The 17,624-nt window shown below is 41.3% G+C and overlaps 2 protein-coding genes across 12 annotated transcripts in view; both read right to left on the minus strand.

The window, feature by feature from the left end:
• The window catches only part of LOC116433345 (uncharacterized), a 513,676-nt gene that overhangs the window by 94,440 nt on the left and 401,612 nt on the right, over window positions 1-17,624 (minus strand). The gene's annotated exons all lie outside the window — the stretch shown is intronic.
• On the minus strand, window positions 2,804-3,556 carry LOC143174448 (uncharacterized). The gene is given in 1 exon segment (XM_076366886.1): window positions 2,804-3,556. A coding segment is annotated over 1 exon segment (753 nt).

The raw sequence follows: 17,624 nt of genomic DNA on the forward strand, positions 1-17,624 counted from the left end.
ACATTCTATTGTTTGTTAGTTGACTTATTTGTAATAAAGAAAATTGTCAATGAAAATTAATCGAGCAAATTTTTTAGAATTATCTTAATTGAACGGGGGAGGAAATAGAAGAGTTTTTGGTGACAGATGCAGCGAACCAAGGAAACAGAGGGTTCTATCGATAATTTGAAAAGATATTAACGGATGTAAGATCTGACGTGAAGATTGCAACATGAACGGATGCACGGAGTGCAACAGAAATAAGGGAAATAAGGACACCGAAGTAAGTGTAAACTCTGGAAAACAAATACAATTCTGGGGCGGAGCATTGCATTGAAAGACGAAAACAGTAGTAAATTGAATACTTACCAAGAAACGAAAAGGAAATAACGAATTAGATCGTTCGGAAAGTTCATGCGAAGAGGTAAGAAAATTCTGAAGAGATTTTTTCATCTGCTGTTCGTTTAAAACGACAATAGAAATGTCTGAAATATCTGATGAAGCCTCTTTCTTTTATTGAAAATTTCGAACTTTTTTTCTGTATCACCTTATGCATGAATTATTAGCATAAGTGCTTCGACGTAATGGTATCGTGATCCCTCGCGAGAAAAACAAAATTATTAAGATCTTTTTCCTTCGTTTAACGCGCGTTATCCACCCTTAAAATTCTAAGTCTGTTTTCATTGTGAGCTTATATAATCATTATGAGTGTAATGAGTGTTTCGATGCACGTGACGGCGTGAACCACGACGAGAGCAAGAAAATTGTTAGCCTTTTCCTTCATTTAGTATACACTATCCACCCTTGAAACTCTAAAACTTTTTCCATCGTTACGTTGTACATTAAATATAAACGAGATAAGAGGAAAATTATTGAGACCTTTATCCTCCATTTAACAATTATCTACTGTTAAAGCCCCATATTTGTTTTCATTGTTATTTTGTATATTATCTAGAAATGTAAGGAGTGCTTCGTTCGCAATAGTAATTCGATGTAATCTAGAACGAGTGAAAGAAAATTGTTAGGACAGTTTTACTCCATTTAACGAGCAGTACCCTCAAAATTCTAGGTTTGTTCTCATTGTTACCTTGTATATTAACACATTGTACGCCGGCTAAATTTCAGCTACTAAAAACGCGAGCGTCGGTGATTATATTTCTACATTTTTAAACATCAATCAAATCGAAATTTCTAACTTACAAAAAAGATTAAGGAATTCGATTTGATAATTGTACTTTGGATGTGTGTTATACATATCTAAATTGTTATATTAACGTAGGATTAGTAATTAAGCGATAGACTAAAAATCCCTTATCGCGGGATCGGCGCACAATGTGTTCATTATAAGCGTGATAAATGTTTTGATGGAAACTTGTACTTGTCGTTCGATCGTAAAAATAGAGCGCAACATATAGGGAGTCGTACAGCAGCGTGCAAGGGCTGCGGTTAATCAAGAAATCAAGGGACTTTAATACCTCTCACGAAGGGCATTTTGCGCGCACTATCCCGGCGTCGATACACCATCGAACTACAACGAAGTAATTGCGGCTGGGGCCATAAATTATGCGACGTTGCACAGGTTATGGCTTGTTGTTTCTTGTCACAGGTGGTCCCCCGGCATATCGACCGACGTGCCGGCCGCCCTTTTAACTGTAACATTACTTTCGTGCTCTTTAGAATTTCCCGTAGCAATCGCAAAGACCACCGGAAGGTCGCTCCCTTATCCCTACATGGATCTGGATTTTCGCAGTTTCAATAGCGCCAACGGTAGACGTTCGTTGAAGCTTACCGAATATATATATATATTATTCGTAACAATGGAGATCTACTTTGAACACATAGTAACAAATTATTTGACTTTGCAATATGCAATCCGAGTCATGTAAACTGATCTCGATTACAAAACTGATCTTTAGAAAATTCAATTCGAATATTTCGTGGGAAACGTTTTAATTTTAAATGGTTTAGAGGGAGACAATTAATTCCTCGTTTTGTGGCATTGTATCTAATTCCAGATGAAAATTTTTACTGACTTGGTTAAATCTAAATGTTACTTACTTCCTTTGAATATGAATTAAATATTATTTTTTTTAGTGTCGATCCTTAGTCTTCGAATTAAACGTAGACATAGAATGCGTGTAAAATTCTTGTCTTCTTATGATAAATTATTAACGATAAAGAATCTTAATGAGTCATGGGTGGCAAAGAAATCACGGGTTGAGTTAAGGGGGGAAATACCTTTAGACGGATGAAAATGAGCTTATATTTATGAATTTTTTTGTAAAGGAAAGGATTGTTTTACATTTTTGAAACTTTGGTTATCATTTATTATATTCTTTCTCTATTACAACGCATTTTTTGTTTTTCAAAATATTTAAAAATGGCGGAGTTATGTCCCTGTTTTTTGGGATGGTTGTGGTGCGACTTATTAAATGTTGTAAGCTCTAGCATTGGCTACATTGATTTGAAACAAACCAGCAAAACATATTTCGATAACTAACATTTACAGTTTGTAGGTGAATCTAAAAAAAGTGAAAAATATTGAAAATTGAAAAAATGGTACGCGTTTAAACAGAAACTTCGAATTTTACATGAAATTTTCGCTATATTTTGCACCAAAAAGGTACTTTTATTTACAATTTATTTCATACATTTAGGTTCAGATAGAAGACAATATTGTTATAGATATGTGTGCAAAGTTTCAGTAAGATTGATTGAGGAGTTTTTGAGTTATTGGTTCCACCGATTTCGAAAATGTAGTTTTGAGATAAACACGTTCAAAGTTTCGATAAGTGATAACTCAATAATTTCAATGACTTAGCAGCTAGTCTGCGATTTCTGCGCCATACAATATTCTTTCTGTTTCCTCATAGAGCTGATTTTCCTCCATACGTTGCTCTCTTCTTGTTTTTCGAGCCTCTTTGGTAGTTAATGAGGTGCGTCGCTCCTGTCGAATTACTCTCTGTTCGTCGATTTTGTCGGCGTATGTTTTTGCTTGTTTTCCAATTACAGTATTCAAAGCACTCATAGTTCTTAAAACTGAAGCATATCCTTCGTTAAATAAGCCTGCTGCCAATTCAATAATTTTTATTCCTGAGTGCAGGTGCTTTGGAGCGAAGCGCCAAACAGTTGAGTTGAAACTCTCGTTATTGTTCCGAGTATGTCCGCCCAAGCACCTCTCAAGTAGATTCTCTTCAGATAAATCTTCGTAAATTGGTAGGATGTGCTTCTGCACGTCTGGATGCAGTAGTGCAGGATGTTCTATAAGGTGCAAATTTGCTCCTGTAGCTAGAGCTTTCTGCCACTTGCACCAGCTGTCATTTCCTACCGGGCAGTATTCGTGCCTTGGATTTTCTTTGGTGGAGCATAAGTGATAATACGAGGCCATTATAGCTTTCTTCATATTTTCCACACTATGAATATTTCTTCGTATCGCTAAGCCATAGTATGCGGTGAGTTACCTGATAACCGCATCAGTCAGCTTGCCTTTCCCACCGAGGTTTTTTGTTTTTTTAATATTTCGAAGCCGGCTGTATGATAATTTTTCTTGTATAACGCAAACAATGTAAAGTAACATGTTTACAATGATTGAAAGGAGGGAATTATGAAAGGCGGGTCCTCCGCTTCTAACGCGTGAATATATACCTGCGGTGGGCTACCGCCTATGAGTCCCGATTGCATCAGAAGGGCTCCGAATTTCGCTTTGAAACTTTGGCACCATACTCTTAAGATGTTATACTAACATCCTATAGAAAAAAAATATAGCAATTTTTTAAGGTTCTAAAGGTATTTCCCCCCTTAAACGTGGGACTTATATTCGCGTCAATATATTTTCTATCGTGCTAAATTTGTATTTGTTACTAAGTTTGCACTGAAATTCTTTTGTGTATATAGAAATAACAGTATTTTCAATAGGATATTCAATTGTTTGATTCTGATATTGATTTCGAGTAGTACTCACTGTAACCATCAATCGGTCAAAGTACGTACTAGCAGATTGAGGTGCTAAAAATCCCAGGTAGGTGTACTCGACTATTGACGCATTGAATAGCAGAAAACTACAATTCAAATGGAAAGCAGTGAAACGCGTGATTCAAATCGAGCACAACTTTATTGGGTAATAAAGTCCCGTAGTTTATGTGTATGTTCCTGGAAGAGAGACGTTACTCGTTCCTCTTTTTTTTTATTATGCGCGGGCCATGCACGTTGGAATACAAAGAAGACATGGGGTGAACGAACAACGAGGGCCATTGATGAAGCAGCGACGCGTTTTATTTACGGTTCATCGCGAAAAAGAGTTTCTACGAGAGAAAAGACAAGAGAAGGGGGCGAAAAAGGAATAGGAAAGTGAACGGGACTACGTTTTGATTTTGCAGCGGGCACGTTACGCTTGAATGGCGGATTATAGCACGGTTCCAGCCGTTTATGATGACGAACGGCGTAAAGTCTCGACTATTTAACGAATTGTATAAGAGGCTGCGTAATAAATTTTATCGCTCGACAGGATTGAAGACAAATGTGTGCTCCTCATTATAAGTGCAAGTTTCTTCCGAAGATAGGAACATTGAGAATAGCAAAGTAATGAAACTGTTTGTTCCGGCATGGTTTATTTGGACGCGACATAGCCGTCGATGCGAGTAGATTTATGGTACGGACAATTATCCTCGCTCGTTTCTAACACAATATAACTACATTTTAGAAGCGTTTTACTGATAGCTGCATTTTACTATCTGGTGTCATAACTGACCAGCAGTTGACACACTATAAACCAACCGAAACGGCAGCTCAACAACTTGAACCCCGAGCGCGCAGCCACCGGTACCCTTGCAGGTCAGAAGGGAAAACGTACCTCCTACCTTCACCACAAGTAATGTGGGCGTAGGCAAAAAACTGTCATCGACAACACTCCGATCGTTCGGCTTTCCGATTTGATACTAAGGACACCGCCCTACGCCACTATTTTTACATATATAGAGTTACAGACTCACGATAAGGCAGACAGACATGTAGTCAACATAAGTTAATTACAAATCACGCTGTACTCACTGGACAAATACACACATCAACTTTGTACATACATACATACTCCTTTCACTCATTATCAATCAACAAAAACAGTCCACTTTCAACCGAGAAAAGGAGGAGCCCTTTTTTCATCCGAAATATTTCACACAAAGTTAATTCGGCGTGTGAAAGTGTTACGCAACATCCACTAACATTGCCTGGATAGTGTGCACGAACACTGTTCTAAAAATGTTCATCACGAGTCTTGCTCGTCGTTATACGACAAAGGGTCAATATCGGACAGGATTCAGTTTTCATAAAACATTATTGAAACACGCCGGCTAGTTTGTCGCGTTCCCTCTTTTTTAACTTATTATACTTATTATTAAACATAAAATTATTTAAAACAGAACGATCGTGAAAAACTTTATCATAATTATTATAAAAATTTATAAAACAATTAAACATTATATATATACATATAAAAAGTGACCGGGGTCCAGGTCTATACAGCGCGTAGTCACGGCCCTGCATAGCTGTGGCCGGCGAGCGATGGCCATATGGCGCGAAAGTTCCGTGCACGCGCTCTTCGCGGACATTTTCTTATCCTGTCCCAAAGAAAAACCGATCTCACGCTTTCCACGGAGGGATTCCTCTTCAGAGATGTCTGCAGAATCCAGTGGTGCACAGCAAATCCGTGCTGGCTAACCCACTTTTCGTAGAAATGTATCAGAAGTGCGTACAAAGTACGTGCATTTACCCTTTTTTAAACTTTGATCATCATGTATAAACATTTACTGATACACAGTATTCAAAATTTTTATAGCTACATATTCGGGCAACTCTCCTCTATCTTTTACGACAAATTTTAACTGCCTATTGTTTTTACTTTTCACGTAACATTTGTTTCTGTGAAAAATTTGGCCGTTTTTACAAGAACCCAGTTTTTTCGAAAACTGAACGTGACCCAGCAATTCGGTTTTCGGTTTCGTATTTAGGGTGAGGAACTCTGTAAGGATCACCTAGTGATTATTGCGAAAAGCAACATAGGTTAAAATTTGTTCCACAGTGGAATAGACGCTTTAGCGAAAAGAAGTGGAGATTGAGTGCGAGTGAGATATGTACTTACATATTAACTTATTTACCGTTCATTGTGTTGTGCAAGTCTCACGTGTAGCGTAGAGTGCGGATACTTTCGATTCAGAAAAGACAGAGAATCAAAAGTTTGCGACTGACGTATTGCGGACACATAAGTGTACGTATGCGTGTATACAAGTTATGTAAAGAAATGAGTTATTTTTGTAATAATTGTATATACAACGCTATACTTGAAATGATTTAATATGCGAGAAACATAAAATCATTCGTTTACAAAAACAAAACGTTTCCTTCATTGAAGGTTGCTGATCCCATGTAACGTATATTTACAAATCGTTGGACGGATGTTCCGAATTCTAATGAAGTCCGTGGCATCTCTAATTTCTCAGAATTTTTCGTCTTCAGATATTTTGTCCGTAGTACTCTATGAACGACATTGTTATACGAAATATCTCGTTCATAGCATCCCATGAATGACATTATGTCGAGAAATCTCATCCAGAGAAGCGTACGGATTAATCGCGTGCGGCGTGAAGCGTTCGTGCGGATTCCGAGTGGCGGAAATACGTCGGGAGAAAAGAAGACTTCAGCTATTCGAAGGTGTTGCTACTGTTACTTGAAACGTGTATATTTCAATGCCGTTGCGCGGGACGGTCAGCAGGCTATTGCTGGCTGGATCGGCTATTTGCAAATTCATCGGATAGTTTATACTGGTTCAGGAATAGCGAAATAAGTATTCATAGCCCGTAGCCGGCGCGCCGGCCCAACCCGGTTCCCAGCTCGACCCGCCACCGGCCGAGTTAACACGGGAAAGAGACGCATGGTAAGTATACGGTCCGAAGTAAGCAGCACGGAGAGCAGATAAGGAGCCACCGGCGAAACCAGCGAGATTAATTCGAACCTGGCTTTATTTCGGAATAAACATGCCCAGTAGGTGCGACCAACTGTTTTACGCTGAAATAAACATGGAAAAGGATTCAGTAAAACAATGGCCATCTGCACTTAACCAGTCTGGTTTTGGTTTCGAGCTTATGGAAGGATCACCTTCAGTGTGTTGGCTGATTTTTACCCCTATGTCACTAATCTCTCGGTAAAATAAGTGTCGCGTATATTGTATTTATGGTTACGGAACAAGCGTTTACCAATTGAATATGATTTAGTGATTTAGAGTTTACCATATTGCAGAAATTAAGATCTTGAATAGATTTTCTTTCCATATATGCAGTTATATAGAAGTGACACTCAACTTTCTGAGTATTTAGGATAAACTGTTGATATAATTGTAATAAATTCTCTTTCAAGTTGTGTATAGCTTCAAGAAGTTGTGGATAGTAAAATATTCCACTCGTCCAAACTTAATTCTTATCTTTTCTTCATAGAAATCCTTCTTTACGGAAGACTTCGGTTATACAACGGAAAGTAACAATTTTTATTGTTTCTTGCAGATATCTCGAAAGCTATGCATACTTGACGGTTATATCAATGAGTTGTTAGTATATAATAGATCGTTAGAGATAATTAAGTAAAATTCATCTTAACCAGATGTTCCGTCCGATGCAACATCGAACAAAACGGCGAAAATCCTCGAAGGTTCGTTTATGATACGGACATGCCAACAAATTTATTTTCGGGATTAGCTTTTTTCGAACTCAGTTTATTTATTTTAGTTACAAGGGGCAATTTCACCCTAAACCATGATAAAATCATTTAGTTAATCCGCGCATGTCCAGACAATAGTTTGGAATTTTTACTTCGTTCGCACAGACAACCGACCATATCATAAACCGGGAATTTCCGAAGGGTCGACGCGAACCTCGTTCGTAACGGTTCCGCCAGACATGAGTGAACTAGGAGGAAATTTCCAAGGCATCGGCAAATCTTCGAGGATCCCTCGCACGTGGCCATTGCCCTCACCCTTGCACCAAGAGGGCTGGCCAAGGGGCGTCGTCCAAGACGTCCCCGATTTTTAGAATTATGCACCGATTGGGTATTTTCGGCTTTCCAATCAGCACACTCGACACAAAACCTGTAGGTGTTGTATAAAGACACCAACAGGATCGCACGAGTGTTTTACACAGTTACAGACAGTTACGCAGTTAACATCAATCAGAATAGATCAGAATCACTCAACCGTTCGGAGTGACGATATTCTCAGATACTCAACCGTTCGGAGTAACGAGATATCATTCATTCATTCAAACAGTCAGTCAGTCCATCGTTCGGGACAACTACACTCCAGCTTCACACTCCGAAGAAGCATCCAATTCGAAATTCGAGAATTCGTTAGTCTCAAAACGCGCAACATCAAACGGGTTCTCAGTATCGTGAGAAACTAGTGGTCTGATCTCAATCATTCGGAGATCAGAGTCGAATCAGTCGATTTCTGAAGAAATTTGGAAATCGAAGCATCGTGAGTATTAACGAGACCTAAAGTTAAAGCTGGGATTTACAACCCCAGCCGAGGAATTAAATCCGCGTTAGTATTCGTGTACGGGCGTGCAACTATCGAGGTTGCCACGCTGCGACGTCACATTTTTCGGTCCTTCGAGCCGGATCTACTACGGAACAGTTTTTGGTCTTTCGAACCGGATCTGTGACGTAACACCAGAGAATATAGTCTCTCGACGATTTCACTCCCGTGCTATTTTAGCCTGATTCAAACGAAGTTCACCGGTGGTTTCTGTTCGTGCACGCTGTCTAGGCAGTATTAATGGACGTGGCGTAACACTTTGACATGCCGAATTAACCTTGTGTGAAATAAATGTGATGAAAAGAGGCTTCTCCTTTTCTCGTTTGAAAGTGGACTGTATTTGTTTAATATTGAGTGAAAGGAATGTGTATGTGTATACAAAGTTACAGTGTGTGTGTTGTCCAGTGAGTACAGCGTGATTAGTAATGAACTTGTGATGTATGTCTGTCTGTCTGGTCTGTCTCAATGTCTCTCTCTATATATAAAAATACAGAGATAGGGCGGTGTTCTTCGTGACAAATCAGCAGGCTAAAACGCTCGGGGTGTTGCTAGTTATAGTTTTTTAAGCTACGCCCACATTACTTGTAGTGGAGGTAGGGGGTACGTCGTCCCTGCTGCCCTGTGAAGGTACCGGTGGCTGTGCGCTCGGGGTTTAGGTCGTTGTTCCGTCCCAAGACCGACGGAAATTCGAAGGCCTTCGATGACCATCGCCATCGCGGTTTATGGCACGGAAATCCACGAATTACGTCTTAGAATCGCTAAGATGGAAAAGGATTACGAAATTTTCGAATCCATTCAGCACGCGTTAGAATTAGCCGCGTCAGGCGATGAGTATGAAACGCGATTAGCGGAACGAACCGAAATTGACGATTCATATTTACGTAGCATGGCTCGCGCCAAACGGCTGATTTGTGATTTTGAAGCTCGTACAGTTCAGTCATCCCAGTCGAACAATCTTCACCTTGCCGTAAATTCGCAATCGCCGCTCACGATAAATTCAGAGTCGCACGTCAAACTACCAACCTTGCATCTTCCGATCTTCAGTGGATCGTGCTTCAGGCTTGGCCAAGCTTTTGCGATGTTTTCAAGGCTGCGGTACATGATAACGTTAATTTCCACGACGCCCAAAAATTAATTTATTTGAGATCATGTTCGACCGGGAAGGCCGCTGGAAAAATCGAATCGTTAGGGACCACTACCGCAAATTATTCAGTCGCTTGGAATCTGTTGGAAAAATTCTATGATGCTCCAGGTATCGTAATTTCCAACAGAATACAAGCAATGTTTGAATTACCGACAGTCGCGCGGTTTAACGTAGATTCCTTGGGAGAATTGGTGGATCAAGCAACCAAACACTACCGTGCGCTACAGGCATTAAACCGACCATTTCTTGAAGCTTTTTCAATATACACTATAACGTCAAAATTAGACAATCATACGCGTTTATTGTGGAAGGAGGAAACTCAGGGAGAGAGTTCGCCATCTATGGAGAGTTTCCTAGAATTCTTGCACGATAGACAAAAGCTGTTAGGCACAGCCAGATGCGAAAGCTCGCATAAACCGGAATCGCTAAATGTACGGCCAAACGGGAAAACAAATCCAAGTAACAAATCATCGCAATCGCTCCGCGCACATTCAGTTACAAATATCACATGCGCTCTATGCCAAGGGAAACATTTTACACAATCGTGTGTAAAACTCGTGGATGCTAACTTAGAAAAACGATATGCACTAATAAAAAAGGCCGAATTATGTAGTAATTGCCCACGCGTCGGTCACATAGCTAAAACTTGCACGGCTAGCACATGTAAACGGTGTAACGAGAAACATCATACGCTACTACATAAGGATCGGCCGGACGATTCGCGGGACGCGGTTCAGGTCAACGTCTCGGCATTAGGGGCGAACGCGGGGGGTGAAGTCCTTTTATCTACCGCGGTCGTGAAACTCCGAGATATCCACGGCAATCGACAACCGTGTCGATTACTCCTCGATTCAGGGTCCCAATCTCATTTCCTCACCAAGCGATTTGCCAAAAGGTTAGGATTGCCCTACCAAAACGTAAAGATTCCAATAACGGGAGTCGCACAAAAATCTACCTTTATAAGGAAGGCGATTAGCTCTATTCGCGGGTGAATCAATTTAACATCGATGCAACCTTCCTAATTATACCGCAAATAATAGAGCCCGTACCGCCTCGAACGTTTTCGAAAACCGACCTCAAAATTCCGAGAAATCTCCCCCTTGCTGACCCCGACTTCAATACGCCGGCAGAGGTAAACGGGTTAGTAGGCGCTGAATTATTTTTGAAACTTTTATGCATTGGACAACTTTCACTAGCGGACGATACTATAGTAATCCAAAAAACAAGGCTGGGTTGGATCGTAGCGGGCAACCTCACACATAATGCTAATCACAACCTCATTCGCTGCAACGTAGCCCGCGACGCGTTACATTATCAGCTTACGCGATTTTGGGAGGTTGAGGAACTGCCTCGAGAACCTCTGATGTCCGCAGAAAATCTAGCCTGCGAGGAACACTTTCGATCGCAATTTGACCGTGACACCGTAACCGGTAGGTATATTGTTCGCCTTCCATTCAAGGATAATGTGGTAAAACTCGGGGAATCACAATCAGTGGCGCTCAAACGATTCCACAGTTTAGAACGCAAGCTTTCTAAGTGCCCAGATGTAAGGCGCGAATATGAAACATTTATGGACGAGTATTTGAGATTGGGACACATGTCCCTACTTAAGACTTCACCCACCGAGCAGGGCTATTATTTACCGCACCACTCCGTAGTAAAGCAATCAAGCTTAACCACAAAACTCCGGGTTATTTTCGATGCATCGGCCAAAACGTCAAACGGGATCTCTCTAAATGACGCGTTACTGGTAGGACCGACCATTCAGGAGGATCTCTTCTCCATATTAGTGCGTTTTCGATCACACTCATATGTGATGACCGCTGATGTGGAGAAGATGTACCGTCAGATTCTGGTTCACTCGAAGGACCGCGTGTACCAGAAGGTTTTGTGGCGCTCGAATGTCTGCGATCCGATTAAAACGTACACGTTGAATACGGCAACCAACGGCACATCCGCTGCACCCTTTCTAGCCATTCGAACATTACATCAGCTCGCCGCTGACGAAGGGAAGGAGTTCTCGCGGGCAGCTACAATAATTCGCGAGGATTTCTACGTAGATGACCTTCTGACTGGGGCTAGAACATATGACGAGGCCGTGATTATACGCGACGAATTAATAAACATCTGTAAACGAGCTGGATTTAAACTCCGCCAATGGGCAGCGAATGACGAGCGACTGACAGAGACATTAGGTGACAGAACAAACAACCGACTTTTACGACTTGACCTGGACGATACGGTAAAGACGTTAGGACTATGCTGGAATGCTAAACACAACATGATTACATATGACATTCAAGAACTAAGGCAACCCAACCGCGTGACTAAACGAACAATACTCTCTCAAACTGCAACGCTTTTCGATCCTCTTGAAATATTGGGACCCGTAATCGTACGCGCAAAAATATTATTACAATCGCTCTGGAAACTACAGCTGGATTGGGACGAATCAGTACCGTTGGACATCCACACCCAATGGAGTACATACTGTCGCGATTTAATTCAATTAAAGAATTTAAATATAAGACGACAGATCACTCCAAAGGAGTATGAAATGTTGCAATTACACGGATTCTGCGATGCCAGTGAGCAAGCTTATGGGGCGTGCATTTACATTCGCGGAGTCGACAAACACGGTAAAACTTCAACACAGTTAATAGCCTCGAAATCAAGGGTTGCCCCAATTAAAACAATCACTTTGCCACGATTGGAGTTGTGCGCAGCTCATCTATTGTCAAAGCTATACGAAACCGTTATAGGCGCACTCCGTAGATTATCATTCCAAAAACCGATATTTTGGTCAGACTCTACCATAGTGCTACATTGGATACGGACATCACCGCATTTACTAAAAACATTTGTGTCACATCGAATCGCAGACATTCAGAGACTCACCCAAGCGCACGAATGGCACCATGTACAATCTGCGGACAATCCGGCTGATCTAATATCGTGCGGCTCTAATGTAGCAACCCTACTAAACGATCATCTTTGGCATCATGGTCCCGAATGGTTAGGCGAGCTAGAAATAGAATGGCCTTTTAATCAGTTGGATTTGGCGACAAAAGTTCCGGAAATGCGACCTCTCGTAGCACTGCATACACAAAATGGCGAATTCAATTTATTCGAAAGATACTCCTCCTATGGGAAACTCAATCGAGTCGTGGCATACATATTACGTTTCCGATTCATCACTTCTCGCAAGGAATCTCAAGGCAGGACTCTAACTGCCACAGAACTTCGCGAAGCGGAACAATGCATCGTAAAATGCATCCAAGGTAGAGCGTATAAGAATGAACTTCATGCGTTAGGGGCAGGTAGTCTCACCACATCATTAGCACCCCTAAATCCATTTATAGATGCGACAGGTATTTTACGCGTCGGCGGTCGGTTATCTAAGGCGCATATACAACCCGATATGAAGCATCCGATACTACTACCGAAAGACGAGCATAAAACAAAATTGATAATACAAGAGCATCACATTAATAGCCTCCACGCCGGCACGCAAGCCACACTAAACAACTTACAGCAAAAATTTTGGATTCCTAACGGAAGGAATGTTGTGCGTAGGATAATCCACCGTTGTACGACATGCCATCGTGCAAAACCGCCAATCGCGAGCTATAAGATGAGCGGCCTACCTGCCTCGCGTCTTGCAGAAGCGAGACCCTCCTTACGAGCCGGTGTCGATTAGTGCGGATCGATACACATGAAAGAGAAAACTCACCGTAATCGCAATAAAATTAAGGTTTACTTAGCAATATTCATATGCTTCTCGACTAAGGCAATACATATAGAAATTGTAGGCGATTTAACCACCGAAGCCTTCTTGGCAGCATTACGTCGATTCATGGCGAGACGAGGTCGATGCTCTGACATCTATTCCGATAACTCTACCAACTTCACGGGTGCAAGCAATGAACTAAAGGATCTAGAAGGGGTCGTCAAATCTCAGACCTACAATGATGTCATAGCATCGGCACTTGCAAATTGAAGCAATCCTAAATTCCCGTCCCATAACTCCAGTATCATCCGATCCTAATGACCTTACCGCGCTCGCCCCGGGCCACTTCCTCATAGGCGATAGATTAACAAGTCTTCCCGAGGTCGACTACTCACAGGTTCCCGACGGCCGTCTTTCATCCTGGCAACACGTCCAAAAAATGAAGGCTCATTTTTGGAAAAGATGGCATAAGGAATATCTGCACGAACAGAGGGAACCCAGATTATTCTCCAAGTACCTGCCGCGAAGGCTTACCAAGGAGAGCCCCCATGGGCGTGGGATTGAGATTAAGCTCAATCAGCTGAGGCCGAAGCCTTACCAGCGTTGCTTCCCGGGGATGACGAGTCCCATAGAAGTAGACTGTTGGTAGCGCCGAGTTACCTTTCCAAAAACTCTACCAGATTTCCTGTCTGGTCCAGGAGCAGGTGGGACGCTGCTCACGCGCCGAGACCCTCGAAAGGACTCTGCCCAGCATGTAGGCTTCAACCACTGCCACTACGAATCCAACACCAATTGCACCGGCCGAGAGGACCCGGGGACAAGCACCCATGGTCACTCTCTGTGAGGGGCCAAGGGGACTAGGCACCCTTCGTACGCCCTCATGGGCAACCGGAGCGCCCGTAGTACCAATCCAATCACAGGTCTATTGGTAGGACCTGTTCGGCTTCTTACATACATGAATAAGCTGTGCCTGCCATATCAAGGTGTCTCGTCCACACCAAGGGTTGGTTAGACCCTAGCTAAGGAGCCCGGGGGCGCCACTCCCCGAACCGTGATCGCCACGCGGCCCCTGGGGCAGATATCTGCACGAACAGACTACCCGAAAAAAATGGCACAGCGGCAAGGCACCAGAGATAGGAGTCGGAACCATGGTATTAATCAAGGAAGACAACACGCCGCCGATGACCTGGCCATTAGGAAGGATAGTCGCTATTCATCCAGGCGATGACGGGGTTATCCGAGTTGTCACGGTAAAAACCGTGCACGGCGAATACAAGCTTTGCGTTAAGCGGATTGCTCCGCTATCGGTATCCGATGACACGTCTTTATAAATTGTACATATCCCATGCGGCATAGCTAATAATCTCATAAACAATATATATAATTCTCCGCGCTCTAGCAGTAAGATTACAACATTGTACATAATTACTTACACTGTATATATCACACACACAACACACTCAATTAGGTGAACTTCGATCTTGTTGAACTGTACATAGTTCAAGGCGGGCGGTATGTTCCGTCCCAAGACCGACGGAAATTCGAAGGCCTTCGACGACCATCGCCATCGCGGTTTATGGCACGGACGTGCGCAAATTGTTATTTTTGAGATTAAGGACTTTAGCTTACAATTAGCACGTTTTTAGTGTTAGAATATGTCCTGGCGAGAGAAAGCGAATTATTACTCAGGGTCGATGAGGATTCGAGGTTCGCTTCTTTCGCCTCTCATTAACCGTGGCCGTATCGTAAACCGGGAAGTTCTGAAGGGTAGTTCGACATGTGTTTGTAACGGTAAAGATACCAAACAGTCAACCACCTGGAAGAATTTCCGCAGCGTTGCCAAGGTTGGCACCTCCACAATCTCCGCAACATCCCTCCCCAAGGGAGCACGCTGAGGGCGTAAGGAGGTGTGTCGGAACTCTTAGGCAGGTTCACTGATTGGTAATGTTAGAAATTAGACAAAACGAATCAGCGATCAACAACAAAAATCGAGACTTCGTGATCGACACAGCCGGTCGCGACAATCAGTTGCAAACCACACTTCAAACAGTTCTCAAACACACTACAAGCACCAGCTCCGATATCATTTGAAATACATAATTTTTCACCCAAACAACTGTGTGTGTCAGTTCATTCACCCAACCGAACCCGACTGGAATCAATTAAGTTCAATCCAGCCAGCGTCTGATTCACCGTCGCGATCCGCGTAAACGGGATTTACAACCCTGCGAAATTGTACGAACAATTGCGGTGCTAGGACGCTACAGTCATTGAGCTGCCGTTTTTTTATGATATGTATCTTAACCAAATAAACCATGCCGGAACAGTTTCTCTTCGACAACAGAACAGGCAAGATGCTTGAACCCGGAAAGACATGTTAGGCACCGTGAATCCGTAACTGCGTTCGGCAACGGGCTGTTGCGGCCCCTGTTCTTTTATTTCGCGCCGTTCCGCTGGGCGAAATGAGACCGAGAAAATGTTTTGATGGGAACTTACCTCATCCGGTCGCCTGATTCTGAGAATTTCCACGGAAAAATGGGTAAATGAGCTCCGATTATAGCCGCATGCTAACCCATTATGCAGCCGTGAGTAGCTTCAATAATGGTTCATTTTATTCGAACGAAAAAAGGAAGGAGAATCTTGGACATTGCTGTTTTATCTTTGGCTAGTGACGAATTCGAGGTTTCCGTGTCAGTTAACACGTTGCCAATTGAGCCAACATTTACCGAAGTTCTATAACATCGAAAAAGATACTTATTTTATTTAACTTGTTCATCGGGGATGATTATTATAATTACCATTATTATTTTTTCTTATCCCTCACTGATATTTCTTTTGTTATTCATTTACATAAAAAAATATATATATATATCATAAAACTTAACGAAACTTGGTATAGTTTATCATATTTTAATTATTTGTTAATTATTTGTTGAAGTTAATATGATAAAGTAGTATAAAACTTATAATAAATGTTAACGGTTATTTATTATAAGTGTATCAAAGATTTGTTACTCGTTTATTGTTATTTTTATTCAAAATATAAAATTGTTTTTAGCATGTAGAAAGTCTTACTTTATCCACTTTCATAGTGAATATGGTTTTTGGAAATTGCATAATATCGGCTAAGAATTCTGACAATTTTCCAATCACATTGGAATCATAAAACTGTAGGTTTCCGGTGGTATTTTTATTTAGCTCGGCTGCGAAGATTCTTAAGTTTTATTGTACCTTATATTATGTTGGTATTTGAGGCATTACATTTTCGAGCTATCCAACAACGGCTATAAAAATGGCGCACATGTTTCATCAACTGTTTACTGCGGAAACGGTGAAATGTTCGATCAACAGAGAATTTCAATTCTTTTTTTACTTACAAGAATTTTCAGGATTTCGAATGAAGCTCAGTTAATAAGTATGACACCGTGAGATAGAATGGATTCCATATAATACGAAAATTAACAGTTTGTATTCTGTGATTTTGACATATGGGTAATTCTTAGTATGAAACATTATAAAAAATTAGTCTGTTAGGATTCCAGATTACTGGGATATTAATTGGGTTAGAAAGAGCTTTATGTTCTGCCCGTTGAACACCAAGATTAACATTGCATGACCATTCGGTAGCAAACAGTAACAAGTATATATAATGGTGATACATCCAAGAGACAAACATTCAATTAAAATGTATACGCTGTGCACGAGAAGTTGCAGCGTTTGCAATGATTCGGTCAGAATGCGACTGGAATCTACGGTGTCTAAACTATATCTGACTGATTAGAAGCTGGGGACGTAACTGGATGCGCTTCTACAATACTGACTACACCGATTCGACTTCCAAAACAATCGTCATTCAACTAAAAATGAATGAAATTTCACATTTGAATGTATTCTTGAACCGATGAATTTCGAAGAATTCTTTAATTATTTTTGGTCAGCAAATTTGATGCATTTATGATAAATACGGGTGCATAGGAAAAGTACCAAATACTTACTTTATTTACATCTTATTAAAATTCTTAAGAGAAGAAATCAGTTTCGGTGTCAGTCAGATATACTTTCATGCCATTTCGAAAATTGCATGAAAAATTTAAGTAAAGAAATAGGAATGGGTCATACGTAATGATGGTCAATACGTTGACGACTTTAAAAACACGAGTGTTCACTATATATACGAAACGTTAGAATAAAATAAAACG

This window comes from Nomia melanderi, chromosome 4 (genome assembly GCF_051020985.1).
Source record: "Nomia melanderi isolate GNS246 chromosome 4, iyNomMela1, whole genome shotgun sequence".
Taxonomy (NCBI): domain Eukaryota; kingdom Metazoa; phylum Arthropoda; class Insecta; order Hymenoptera; family Halictidae; genus Nomia; species Nomia melanderi.